Below are 14,529 nucleotides of genomic sequence, written 5' to 3'. Positions count from 1 at the left end.
ATCCCTCTACATCTATGGACATGTGGAAGAGGAGACTTAAGAAGGTATGAAAGTCCATCCCCTCCTTCAGACTTAATGTCTTTACATGGAGACTCATGTTGAGATCTCTACCCCTTCGTGCTTGGCTAAGCCTTAAGATACCTATCAGTCTACTTTATTCCATATGTAAAAGAGAGGAGGAGATCAAGAAGCCTTTATTTTGGGACTGTTGCCATAGTGTGGAAGAAACTCAAGCATTGGATCAAGGTGGCCAATAATCTTAGGGCGAACTTTGGCTTCACTATGTTAGGGATAAAGGTGACTGTGCCTAACTGCCTCCTTGCAAGCATTAGTGGGGGGATATTGCAGTAGACTCTACCTCTCTAGTAGATAGAGCAATGCATTTTGCACCCTAGACATCTAAAAAATAGCACCTCTAGGAAAGGTGAAGATCTAGTCAAAGGTGAACTTTCTATTGTTTGCATGTCATACATAATCAAAGTTGGTGTACCCCATGACTTCTGTATCCTGGCCACCATAACATATGCACATATTTGCAGTGCCCTTAAGGTACCTCATGATATCCTTCATGACATTCCAACACCGCTCGCTAGGTGTAGCCATATAGCATGCCACAACTCCCACTACAAATGCTATGTTAAGAGGAGTGACTATCATGGTATACATCCAATTGCCCACTGTAGATACATAAGGGAACTTGGCCGTCACGGCCTTCTACTCATCATACTATGGACAATCAACTTGATTAACCTTCACATGAGAAAGTAAATGATATCCAATAGTCTTAACATCTTGTATATGAAACTGCTCAAGAACCTTTTTGATACACTCCTTCTATGACAAAGGAGACCCTGAGAGTGATCACGTGTGATGCACATCCCAAGAATATGTGAGGTTTGTCCCATGTCCTTTATCTCAAAGCTCTTCTTGAGCTGATTTTTGAAGGCATCTAGCTCATCATGAGCACTTCTAGCAATGAACATTTTATCAACATAGGATACCAAAATCATAAGGCTGCCATCACGAGTCTTCATTTAGAAAAGGGATCCAGATCACTATGGGTATATCCTTGCGAATGCATGAAAGTATTGAACTTATGGTACCATTCCCTAGGTACCTGCTTAAGGCCATAAAGGCTCTTTCTCAACTTGTATAAATCCAAATCTCTATATAATATCAAGAGTAGTGTAGGTAATTTTCATTGGAATAAAATCAAATGCCAAATGAGAAATGCAAGCTCAAAACATTAAGTACATGACATATGAGTATCCAAGACACACGAAGCATAAGCTGGGAGCATAAAATCCAATAGATTCTTCAAGCCTGTAATTGCACAAGCCACTAAAGTAACCAAGATATGTAACTAGAGCCAAGATCAATATAACAAAGCCCAAATCTCAGCTCAAAAGTATACTATAGCATATCGAAAAGTATACATAACAATCAAAGTAGCGATGCATCCACATAGTATCCTGTGAAGCATCAATGAGTATTAGGCACAAGCTTTTCACTGATAAATGCTTGTTGCTATGTTATTACAACATTGAAATGATAGTGAAATAACATCCCGAAACATCATACATGCAATATGGAGTTTACTATTTACTGCACAAACCAGAGCTGTTTTGTTCTGTGTGAAATAAAGAATAGAAAACTACATAGAATCAACTCCTTGAGTATCTAGATACATAGCTCTCTTGCACTTTTTGTTTCTAGCTATAGAACACCTAAATTTGAAACTGTATGTAAAATTTATGGCCAAAATATGATTGTGATGTCAAGTTGCCATAACTATCCATGGCTGCTATAGTATACCCTGTATCCACTCAAAATGGATAAAATGATTGCTCCTCAATAAGTACTCAACAAGGGTCAACTAAGTATTGGGAAGCTTCTCAACAAGCGTAGAGCAAGCTGGAATGAGCTAAAAGAAGAAAAGACTCAATATATACTAGCTCGAGAGCAAGAAATAATGACTGCCATGAAACCTTGAGGTGAAGCTTGAATTTGGGCTAAAGCAAAAAGATGAAGAAGCTTCTAAAATGGTTGGCTTTGATACCAGTGTGCCTAAATGCCCCTACATTCATTACACTGACAATACCTGCACACCTGTACATTGCAGGTGGTGGGCTAGCCATCACTGTCAGTTCATTCTTTATTCTGTCAGAGTGACATTTAAATAAGAGAAGGCCAGTTACACATTGTGATTGTTAGGGTTTTCCCACATAGTACAATGTCTTGCTCTCTTGCTCCATATGCCATATCTCTTGCTTCTACTTGTGTGTTTCCACTTAGCTTTATCTTTCACACTACTAGTTTCTTTGTTGACAAATGAACTCTAGATGACTAATCCTGGGGGCTTATCGCTCTCATTTCGAGGGTTACACTTAGGTTCATTTGGCATAAGAGAAATGAACTCCTCTTTCATAGGAATTGCAAATTGCCTTATGAATGTATCAATGCAATTTGTGCTAATCTGATTGAAAGTTTGAAAGTAGGAAAGCTTGGATTTGTAAGCTTTTTTGTAAAAAGCTAATGGCTATGGGTTAGTATCGGACCGCTGTCATATTGCTGCGCATCCGAGGTGTGGAATCCACCAAAAAGTTTGTGTGTGTGACATTTGTTACTTTGTACATACTTAATCATCGAGTTTGCATTTTATTCTGCGTGGGCAGTATAGTGGAGAGGGGGTTGGAGCAAGAGGAACTTATCGGTAATGCTCTAGTTGGCATGTATGCCAAGTATGGAAACCTTCCAGCGTGTCCTCTCATCTTGTCTCCTTCCTTCTCATCGGAGGCCATTCAATCTCGCAAGTTCCCTGGAAGCGTTGCCCGCCTTCATTGTCATTGCCTGCTTCCAGTGAAGAAGCAGTTAGTGATAGCATTCAGGTTGCAGTTGCAAGAGCTGGAACTCGAACATTTTTCGTACCTTTGACATTGGAGGAGAGTGTGGAACAGGCACTGTTAGCATGTAAACAAGCTGGAAAAGGTGGACTTGAGCTCACAACACTAGCTGTTGAGCAACTGAATCGTGAAGAATTGAGACATGTTGGGTTGAAAGTCCTTGTACGGGAAATTTTAGGTCTTCGAATGGACAAACCCAAGAGGGTCACTATGAGCAATTGGGGAACACGACAGCTGAGTAGGGCACATATAGAATATGCCTGTACTGATGCCTGGGCTTCATTTGCAGTTTCTCAAAAGCTTCTGAACCAGAATTGGCAGCTGCAGTGTTAGCTTGGCTATTATGTTTTTTTTATATAGTTTGTGGCTTCATGCAGGATCAAATATCAGGCTCTCATGAATAGAGGCCATTCAACAATTTAGAGAATGCATTGATGAGCTGATGTGGAAAGGCACGTTAGTCTATTCTTTCCTAAGGGAGAGGCTCTTTCTTACTTGAGTGCTAATGACATTAAGAGCTTGTGAGCTTTTGAGCAACACTCGAGAGCCAATGATTAAGGGCTTCGTTAAAAGTTTTGAGACTGTTTATTCCTAAAACCAGTTACAAATTTTGGGAGAGGATGTTCGATGTTCGACTTTTGAAGTGCTACCCTGGAAATTGGCAAGTCTTTGTAATGGATCGTGGAGGGGGCAGGGAGTGTGTGGCTATTGAAGAATAGAAACCTGCATACAGCAAGCTTCAAGATATTCTAAGAGTGAGAAAAGGGTCTAAGGGGGCCAGGGAATTCTGATATAGGGAGGGGCCGCTTTTCTGGTCCAAAAGGGGCGTGTTGTAGGCCGCCTGGGGAGAAAAAGCAAGAAAAACAGGCTTAGAAAGGGAGAAGCAGGGCATTTCTGAGCATGTTCGTGTTACCAAGAAGAAGGGGAGCACTCACGGGACCTGGTGCGTCAACCATAACATCTGCTTGGTGTTCGAGAAGGATCACTCGGTCGCTACTACTGGCAATGCCTGTCCTGTGGGAAGCTGATGAATAGAAGAAAGACTATGTAACACAATCAGAATGTTAAGCATATCCGAGGGGTATTGTTGAAGCAGTGGTGTGTGAAGCTCCTTGGTTTTAACTGTATCTGAATATGGAGATGCAGACCTGTGGAAAGCCTATCGATTCCCTTCTGGAGAAACTCCTATGCATGAACATACTGTTGTCTGACTATTTCAAGGAACTATATAGATTGAAGACTTACCATGAAGCCATCGATGAGATTTATAATCAGGTTGACCACGTGGAACCTTGGATGAATGGGAAAGCAAGGGACGCTTCTCTCTGATCGTGGAATTTGATGCATCCTGTAGTGTGATATTGGCACCATCGATCGGATGGAGGACATACTCTCGACCTGTTCACAATTTGTGCTGATGAATATGAGGAGTGTGGAAACAGATTTCTGAAGTTGAGCAATTGAGAATCAAGAGGATAAAGATTGGAGAATTTGAGCATTCTTAGGAAGTCATCCGATGGGAGCTTCCATGAATATGTTCTTGGCCTCCAACATCGTTGTGTCTTGTCTTTGCTTCTCATCTTTCGTCTTCCACCTTCTCGTCTTGTGATCTCGGAAAGGACCCGTGTGATCGTGGTATTTACATGCTTTTTCTGTGCAACTATTATTTGATGCGGATAGGTGTCCAGTTCTATTTAGCCTTACATAAAGCCAAAGATGATGCTCTTGATGCTCCAGACCTTGCATCTGTATACAGACATTTGCAGCTGTTACCAGAACTCTTAAAAGCTCCTTGTTACACATATTTGTCTCTGATTTCGACAAGCATGGATTCTATTATACTAGCAGGTACCCTGCACTCGTGAAAAGATAACCGGCAACAAATAATGCAATATGAACTTCTGGAATCAAACAGGGGACTCTGCATATGTTAGAGGTACCCCTTGTGATTGGCTCTTGTTTTACAACGGGCTGAATCAGCAATCTCTTTGACCGATTCTCTAGATCTAAGACATTTGTACATGAAGCCAAGACTCCAAATGTGAAAGAGAAAGTGCAGCTTGAGTGTGCAACCCAGGAGGGATGGATTTTGGATCCTGTTGATGTTGCATGAGCTCTGTTTTGAGCTCTTTTGGAGTGGAAGAGCTTGAGTTGTTTTTTTTTTTAGAAAGTTCAGAATGTTTTTGTTGCCAAAGAAGAGGAAGGAACTGATTTTCAATTGCAGAAAAGAGAACCTCACAAGAGCTTTCATCTTTGTCTGATTGCATGCATCGGCTTCATGCAACACTTGACAATATTCACCAGTGGAAGGAGGCTGTAAACTCTTGGAAAGATATTGTTACTTAGCATCATTTTCTCGTCTTGCTTATTCGCTCAATTGATCTTCTATCTTAAAATTCATCAAGGTCCTCTGTGGACGCGACTTTGCTTTCGAAAACCCTTCGACATCTTTGGTGAACCCGACGTGAAAGCGTCGCAAAAATTTCAGGATGGGAGATACTTCAGCATCCATTTCAGCCTCTTCTACAATTCCAGCTGCATCCTCTACTTCAGCTCCATCATTGACTACTGCGTCAAGTACTTCAACAGATGATCTAAAGCAGATTTTGCAGAATATGTCCATGTATATGCAGCTTCAAAATCAGCAGACACAATTGTATATGCAGCAACAGCAGCAATTGCATCAACAACAGTTGTCTCAGCAAAGGCAACTATATTCGGAGCAGGAGAATGCAATCAGCGCGACTAAGGCGATTGAAGCAGTTGAAAATGAGAAGAAGCTATTTGATGGCCGTAATGTTTCAGCATATTTGAAGACATATGAGATCAAGATGGGGTTTTTTGGAGTTCCAGCTGGACTTATGAGTAAGTATTTCCTTCGTCTTGTCACACCTGCCTTGAGGGCAAAAGTGACTGATCTTTTTATTCAAAATTCACATTGGCAAGATTTTAAGAAGGCCCTAAAAGAAGAGTATTTCCTTGAGGACTTTGGGATGGCTACATGGCGGTCATTCCGAGAGTGGGTCTACATGCCAGCTGCTTCAGAGTTGATTCGAGAATTTGAAGAGAGGTATAGTCAGCTTGATGCCATTGAACAAAGAGCATTGGATGTTGAGAAAGTTGAGCTTTTCTTGCAAGCTGCAGATCCTGCTCTTCAAGAAGAATTGGGAGAGCTTCTTGAGGATCGCAGAAGCCTATGGGACTTAAAACGGATTGGCAAGATGCCCAGGAAGCAGTCTCGACTTTGACCAAGAGAAGGATATGGAAGACCCGCCTATAGAATGGTTCTATGACACCGACACCGTCTTTTGCTCCTATGCCTGCTTCTATCCCTGTTATTTCTTCTCCTCCTCAGCCAGTTTCTTGGCCTATGCCAGTGCCTACTGTTTCTACTCCTCCTATTCCTCCTGCTCCAAGACCGATGCCGGCTCCTTCTGCTCCAAAACCATCCACTCCGTCGGTGCCTACCTCTCTTGATGACATAATCAAAGGCATAACGGATTTGACACTGGAGTCAGTTAAAGCGGAGTTGGCGGGAAAATTGAAAGAGTAGTTTGCTTCGACTGCGCCTACTATTTCTTCTAGTGCTCCTACTGCACCTAGGAGTGCTCTTACTGCACCTAGGAGAGATCGAAAATGTATTTGGTGTGATAGTACGGACCATCAGCATTGCAGGGATTGTGAATCTTTTCAGGATGCAAGGAGGAAGAATTTGGTATATTGGGGACAAGATGGTAAGATTTGGTTGACTGAAACAGGAGCTCCGCTTGCTACCAACTTTGGGAAAGGCGGAATGAAGAAGTTAGTGGATGACATGGCTGCATGTACTTCTTATGTGGCAGGTAGAGGAGATGCTTCTACATATGGAGTTCAGATTGAAAAGGGATTAGAGAATCAGTCAGCATTATGGACTTATGCTATGGAGACTGCAAACAAGGGAAAAATTCAGCAAACTGTTTTGACTAGTGCAGGCTCTAGCATCAGATCTGAGACAGGTTGGGATTCGCCTGTTGACAGGTACTCTATTTATGCCTACTTGGCTAAGTCTCAGGGAGTAGATGTACTTGTTGAGGAGAAGCATAAGAGGGATGAAGAAAATCCAAGTGCAGCTAAAAAGACTAGAGGGGGTGAGTTTGTTACTCCACCTACTGCAGGACCGTCTTTGAGACCAGGGCCAGAACGACAGATGGAAGATGCTCAAAAGAGAGAAAAGAGGCAAGAGCCTAGAGAGAGTAGATTGATGTCTGATATTGAGACATCTACTGACATGAAGAAAATCTTTAATGATAAGATACTTGGCAGTGAGGCGACTTTTACTATTTCTGAGGTTTTGGGTATCTCGAAAAGAGAGTTTCAAGATCAGTTTCAAGAGGTCCTGAAGAGGAAAAGACATGCATTGCCTACTACTGATACACAGGGAGTTTTGATTGGGGAGTTGGATGAGGATGAGGTTATGGTTGAGAATGCTTCTGTTTTTCCACAGATAGAGAAGAGAGTTCAGCCTATGCACTATGCTGAAACTGATGAGCCTGTCTTGATATCGCGTAGTCACTTTTCGCGGAGTCATTGGGCTAGGGCAACTACAGAGACGATGGTAAAAATTGGAGAGAAACAGGTGCCTTATGTTGCTTTGGTGGATCATGGTTCAGAGATTAATCTCATAGTTCGTGGAGTTTATGAAAGTAACAGATGGCCTATGGATGTAGAGCATGGGTGGCGTATGAGAGCCGCCAACAACACTGCATGTGATTTGTATGCTGCCTGTCCCAGTGTCAGGGTTTCTATTGGAGATGTAGAGGAGGATTTCCATTTCTTTGTGCAGGATTCATGCTCTTATCCCATAATTCTTGGACAGCCATTCATCACAGAGATGCGTATGGAAACAAAGGTAATGGATGATGGATCTGCTTATGCACGGATTCACAGTAAAGATGGCATGAGAGAAGTTCAGTTTATGACTGTGTGTGTGAATCGTGTTAGAAACAGGGATACTCTCAGAGATGCACCTTTGCCCACTATGAGGGATTCGGGTTTTCATTAGGTACCGCCGTTTCGCGAGACGACGGTGGTACAGAGTAGAGGAGATTGGAGTTCTCGCCTCCTAGCAGCAGTGTTTTCTCCTCCAATTTTGTTGGGATTTCAGCAAACAGTTCGATGAGTTATCAGAAGACTTCTAAGTTGCCTAGAGCTGCCAGGCAGTACATATGCAGGAAGGATAAAAATTTAAAAAATGCAGGAATTTTAGAGGATGATGAGCACATAGATGGGATGTATGACAGTATGATTTGTGCAGATACGATGACAGAGATGGAAGATATGCTGAAAGCTGATATGCAGAGTTGTCACAGTAATGTATTAGTGCAATCCCTGGACATGTTTCATGAAATTGCAGATTTTGTGTCACAGATTGAGTCAAAGGCTGAGGTGATTCAGCAAAAAGTATTGAGTGCTGAAGAAATTCAGCAAACAGAGTTTCCGGCTGATTATGATCAGCTTACAGAGACATAGAGGGCTAAAAACTTTCAGCCAACAGAGTTTACTGCTGAAATATTTCAGCATCCAGAGTTTAGGGCTGTTCCTATGCAGTCCATAGAGCAGAGGGTTGAGGATATTCAGCCATTGAAGTGCAGAATTGCTGATTTACAGCAAGATTTGAGTAATGCAGAGGATCATAATGAAGCCAGGGTTGACACGAAATACAAGACTGTGGATAAGAAGGTGAAGCCGGTAGCTATACCGCTTCCACATGACAGTGATCAGCAAATAGAGAGGGCTGCCAAACAGCCAATTTTGAGGAATCCGGAGCATATAGCCATAAATTTTTAGCAGAGACTCTTGCTGAATTGAAAATTGGAAATGGTGATTTCTTGCTACCCACAGAGAAGCAATGTTTTCAGGAGATGCTTGAGCGACATGGAAGGGGGTTTGCTTTTTTCCTGCATGAGATTGGATGTGTGAATTCAGATATTGTTGCTCTTATGGTGATCTTTACTATTCCTCATATTCCATGGAACCTTCGACCTATTCCAGTGCCTAAGGCACACCTGCCAAAGCTGATTGATTTGTTGAATGAGAAAATCAGGATGGGAATTCTTGAGCCTTCATCTGCACCATACTCAAATAGGTGGTTTACAGTTCCAAAGAAGAATGGTACTCTCTGATTTATACAGGACATGCAGCCAGTAAACAGAGTTACTATCAGGAATATTGGTATAGGTCCAGTTGTGGATGAGTTTGCAGAAGCATTTGCTGGACGTGCCATCTATTCTTTAGGTGATTTGTATTCGGGATATGATAAGTTTCAGCTGGCTTTGGAAAGCAGGGACATAACCACTATGAGAACTCCTATTGGGCTTGTTAGGATGTGTACCTTGCCTCAAGGTGCCACTAATTCTGTTGCACATATGATGAATGCCATGCATAAGGTCCTTCGTGATTACATACCTCAGCTTACCATGCCTTTCTTGGATGATGTGCCCATTAAGGGGTGTGCAGAAGAAGAGAAGAATGAGAGTCTAAATGAGCAGGGATGTAGATACTTTGTGGCTGATCATATTTCAGCTTGTGAGAAGATTTTGGCCAGGTTAGAAGAAGTGAACTTGACACTATCAGGGCAAAAATCTGTTTTTGGAGTGAATGAGGTTGTCATTGTTGGACATATGTGTGGATATTATGGCAGGAAACCCTCACCTGATAAGGTGGATGCTATAGGCAAGATTACGGAGTATTGTTCTACCACTTCAGAGGTACGGAGATTCATTGGAGCTTGTGTGTTTTATATGAATTGGATACCTCATTTTGCACACATAGCAGATTGTTTATATCAGTTGCTTCGAAAGGGGCAAAAATTTTATTGGGATGAGAGCCACACTAGAGCCATGTGAAAATTGAAGAAGTTATTGCAGATTGCTCCTACTCTCAGGAAAGCGGATTATAATTGCGGAAGGCCTATTGTATTGACAGTTGACACTAGTCCAATTGGCATAGGTTGGGCTGCAGGTCAAGATGATGCAGATGGAAACAGGTATGCTATTCGGTTTGGGGCGAAAGTCCTAAACGAGAGACAGAGGAGATATCCGCAAATCAAGAGGGAGTTACTGGGGATTGTTACGGCTCTAAAATGTGACAAGGAGTACTTTATTGGAGCTTCAGTTGTGGTGAAGACGGATTGCTTGCCATTGATAGGTATGATTACGAGTTGCTCTACTCCGGATATAGCTATGTTGAAATGGATTGCATACATCAAGTCATTAAATCCAGAATTTAAACACATAGCAGGGAAGGATAATCCAGTTTGGCAGATATGCTGTCTAGAGCCAGATATGATGATGAGGAAATACTACTTGCAGAAGAGGATGATGCAGAAATTTCAGCCGCTATGGTTGATCATGTTTGTCATGTCTATGATATTGTGGCTTTCATAGAAGAACTCTATGTTGGAGATTGGTTGCAGATTGGCAAGTACCTTAGTACACTAAGCAAAAGAGATGAATGGACAGATGAAGAGTTCAAGAAGATCAGAAGGAAAGCTTATGGTTATTTTCTCAAGGACGGATTTCTTTGGAAGCATCCGAAGAAAAGAGGTGGATTACCTTTGCGGGTTGTCTGCGATAGAGAGACACAGTTACAGGTGATGAGGGAGTTTCATGAGAGTCCTTGGGTTGGTCATAGAGGAGTGTGGGCTACTTATGAGAAAATCAAGGAGAAATATTGGTGGAAAGGCATGTACAAAGATGTTTCTCACTTTGTAGAGACTTGCAGAGATTGCCAGATATATTCGGTAGTGCGTCATCGAGATGAGCTTCATCCGACCTATCCGCTATGCATTCATTATAAGTGGGTAGTTGACTTGGTTACTATGCCTATGGGTCTATGGCAGATGAGATATATTGTTTTGGCTAGAGAGGATCTTACCAATCATATTGAGGGCAGATCTTTGAGAACGAAGACCACTAGTGCAGTGTGTAAGTTCTTATTAGAAGAAATTTTCTGCAGGTATGGCTGTGTGGGTAAGATCACTGCGGATCGCAGTGAATTGGTTGCAGATGAAGCTAGGGAATTTTTCTCTCAACTAGGAATCAAGTTGGCTTTAACTACAGCATACAATCCAGAGGGAAATGGGAAGAGTGAAAGAGGGCATCCGCCGATAGTGAAAGCATTAGCCAAAGCATGCAGAGGACGGATTGGAGAATGGCCGAGACTTCTACCATTTGCTTTGTGGGATGATCGTACGACTCACAGTGTTACCACAGGATATATGCCCGCAGAGTTGATGTATGGTCAGAAACCTGTTATGCCGACTGAGACTTGTGCTTTGACTTGGTCAGTTTTACCTTGGCAGGAGGATTGGACGAGAGAGGAGCTCTTAGCTCTTCGGATTCGGCGGTTGGAGAGAAGACCAGAGGATATTCAACTAGCTATTGACAGGTTGAAGGTTGCTAGACTAAGAAATAAGGACAGGTTTGACAGCAGGCATCACTTGCAGCCTAGAGCAATAGAAGAGGGAGACTGGGTATTAGTCTTTGATAGCAGCCTTGAAAATCAACATACTGTACTTCGGAAGATGGTGAAAAGATGGTTTGGGCCGTACATAGTCAGACATGTCTTTGATAATGCAACATATGAGTTGACAGAATTGGATGGGACAGTGCTTAGAGTGCCTATTGCTGGAAAAAGAATCAAGATTTTCAAGAAAAGAGATGATGAAGATTATGCATTGGAAGAATTTGCAAGAGAAGAGCAACGAGAAGAAACTCTAATGGAAGAGACAGATGATATGGCAAATAATCTTGTTGATATACCGGAAATGCACAATGAAGAGATTGATCTATTTGTGGATCTTGATGATAATGATCATGGATAGTTGGCCCATCCGGAGGATGCGCAAGATTAGAGGGGGTGGATGTCGTATTGCTGCACATCCGAGGTGTGGAATCCACCAAAAAGTTTGTGTGTGTGACATTTGTTACTTTGTACATACTTAGTCATCGAGTTTACATTTTATTCTGCGTGGGCAGTATAGTGGAGAGGGGGTTGGAGCAAGAGGAACTTATCAGTAATGCTCTAGTTGGCATGTATGCCAAGTATGGAAACCTTCCAGCGTGTCCTCTCGTCTTGTCTCCTTCCTCCTCATCGGAGGCCATTCAATCTCACAAGTTCCCTGGAAGCGTTGCCCGCCTTCATTGTCATTGCATGCTTCCAGTGAAGAAGGAAGCAGTTAGTGATAGCATTCAGGTTGCAGTTGCAAGAGCTGGAACTCGAACATTTTTCGTACCTTTGACATTGGAGGAGAGTGTGGAACAGGCACTGGTAGCATGTAAACAAGCTGGAAAAGGTGGACTTGAGCTCACAACACTAGCTGTTGAGCAACTGAATCGTGAAGAATTGAGACATGTTGGGTTGAAAGTCCTTGTACGGGAAGTTTTAGGTCTTCGGATGGACAAACCCAAGAGGGTCACTATGAGCAATTGGGGAACACAACAGCTGAGTAGGGCACAGATAGAATATGCCTGTACTGATGCCTGGGCTTCATTTGCAGTTTCTCAAAAGCTTCTGAACCAGAATTGGCAGCTGCAGTGTTAGCTTGGCTATTATGTTTTTTTAAAATATAGTTTGTGGCTTCATGCAGGATCAAATATCAGGCTCTCATGAATAGAGGCCATTCAACAATTTAGAGAATGCATTGATGAGCTGATGTGGAAAGGCACGTTAGTTTATTCTTTCCTAAGGGAGAGGCTCTTTCTTACCTGAGTGCTAATGAGATTAAGAGCTTGTGAGCTTTTGAGCAACACTCGAGAGCCAATGATTAAGGGCTTTGTTAAAAGTTTTGAGACTGTTTATTCCTAAAAGCAGTTACAAATTTTGGGAGAGGATGTTCGATGTTTGACTTTTGAAGTGCTACCCTGGAAATTGGCAAGTCTTTGTAATGGATCGTGGAGGGGGCAGGGAGTGTGTGGCTATTGAAGAATAGAAACCTGCATACAGCAGGCTTCAAGCTATTCTAAGAGTGAGAAAAGGGTCTAAGGGGGCCAGGGAATTTTGATATAGGGAGGGGCCACTTTTCTGGTCCATCGATGAGATTTATAATCAGGTTGACCATGTGGAACCTTGGATGAGTGGGAAAGCAAGGGACGCTTCTCTCTGATCGTGGAATTTGATGCATCCTGCAGTGTGATATTGGCACCATCGATCGGATGGAGGACATACTCTCGACCTGTTCACAATTTGTGCTGATGAATATGAGGAATGTGGAAACAGATTTCTGAAGTTGAGCAATTGAGAATCAAGAGGATAAAGATTGGAGAATTTGAGCATTCTTAGGAAGTCATCCGATGGGAGCTTCCATGAATACGTTCTTGGCCTCCAACATCGTTGTGTCTTGTCTTTGCTTCTCATCTTTCGTCTTCCACCTTCTCGTCTTGTGATCTCGGAAAGGACCCGTGTGATCGTGGTATTTACATGCTTTTTCTATGCAACTATTATTTGATGCGGATAGGTGTCCAGTTCTATTTAGCCTTACATAAAGCCAAAGATGATGCTCTTGATGCTTCAGACCTTGCATCTTATACATACATTTGCAGCTGTTATTACCAGAACTCTTAAAAGCTCCTTGTTACACATATTTGTCTTTGATTTCGACAAGCATGGATTCTGTTATACTAGCAAGTACCCTGCACTCGTGAAAAGATAACCGGCAACAAATAATGCAATATGAACTTCTGGAATCAAACAGGGGACTCTACATATGTTAGAGGTACCCCTTGTGATTGGCTCTTGTTTTACAACGGGCTGAATCAGCAATCTCTTTGACCGATTCTCTAGATCTAAGACATTTGTACATGAAGCCAAGACTCCAAATGTGAAAGAGAAAGTGCAGCTTGAGTGTGCAACCCAGGAGGGATGGATTTTGGATCCTGTTGATGTTGCATGAGCTCTGTTTTGAGCTCTTTTGGAGTGGAAGAGCTTGAGTTGTTTTTTTTTAGAAAGTTCAGAATGTTTTTGTTGCCAAAGAAGAGGAAGGAACTGATTTTCAATTGCAGAAAAGAGAACCTCACAAGAGCTTTCATCTTTGTCTGATTGCATGCATCGGCTTCATGCAACACTTGACAATATTCACCAGTGGAAGGAGGCTGTAAACTCTTGGAAAGATATTGTTACTTAGCATCATTTTCTCGTCTTGCTTATTCGCTTGATTGATCTTCTATCTTAAAATTCATCAAGGTCCTCTGTGGACGCGACTTTGCTTTCGAAAACCCTTCGACACCGCACCAAGGATACTGTAACTATTACCTCTTTTACCTCAATACAACCGTATTTTTTAAAAAAAAGAAAAGGTAAAAAATGCATTGGGGAGCATTCCTAACCATGGTTAGGAATGCTTTGCTAACCATGCTATTATTTTTCAGAGATACAATACAGGCAGGCCTATGTGATTATTAGAATCACTACTAGTCAACTACGAGTTGTTTAATTAAAGCTAACGGCCGAGTTAAGTGAGAAACTCACAAGGAGAGATCTGACTTTAACGGTAATGCCACAACGGCTATAATGTCTGAGGACATTAACCTTAATGGCATAATGCGCCTCTCTCTCTCTCTCTCTCTCTCTCTCTCTCTCTCTCTGTGCC

General features: G+C 42.2%; 1 protein-coding gene across 1 annotated transcript; it reads left to right on the top strand.

Moving 5' to 3' along the window:
• Positions 1 to 2,730: 2,730 nt before the first annotated feature.
• Positions 2,731 to 3,236, top strand: LOC148011677 (uncharacterized). Its single transcript, XM_087670401.1, has 2 exons — positions 2,731 to 2,741; positions 2,861 to 3,236. Exons 1-2 carry the CDS (start codon positions 2,731 to 2,733, stop codon positions 3,234 to 3,236), a joined length of 387 nt encoding a protein of 128 aa, XP_087526527.1.
• The last annotated feature ends 11,293 nt before the right edge of the window (positions 3,237 to 14,529 follow it).

This window comes from Lygodium microphyllum, chromosome 28 (genome assembly GCF_053477565.2).
Source record: "Lygodium microphyllum isolate KBCC chromosome 28, Lygodium_microphyllum_v1.1.10, whole genome shotgun sequence".
In the NCBI taxonomy this organism is placed as follows: Eukaryota; Viridiplantae; Streptophyta; class Polypodiopsida; order Schizaeales; family Lygodiaceae; genus Lygodium; species Lygodium microphyllum.
The sequence above is the reverse complement of the archived record's forward strand: the minus strand, read 5'-3'. Positions and strand labels throughout refer to the sequence as shown.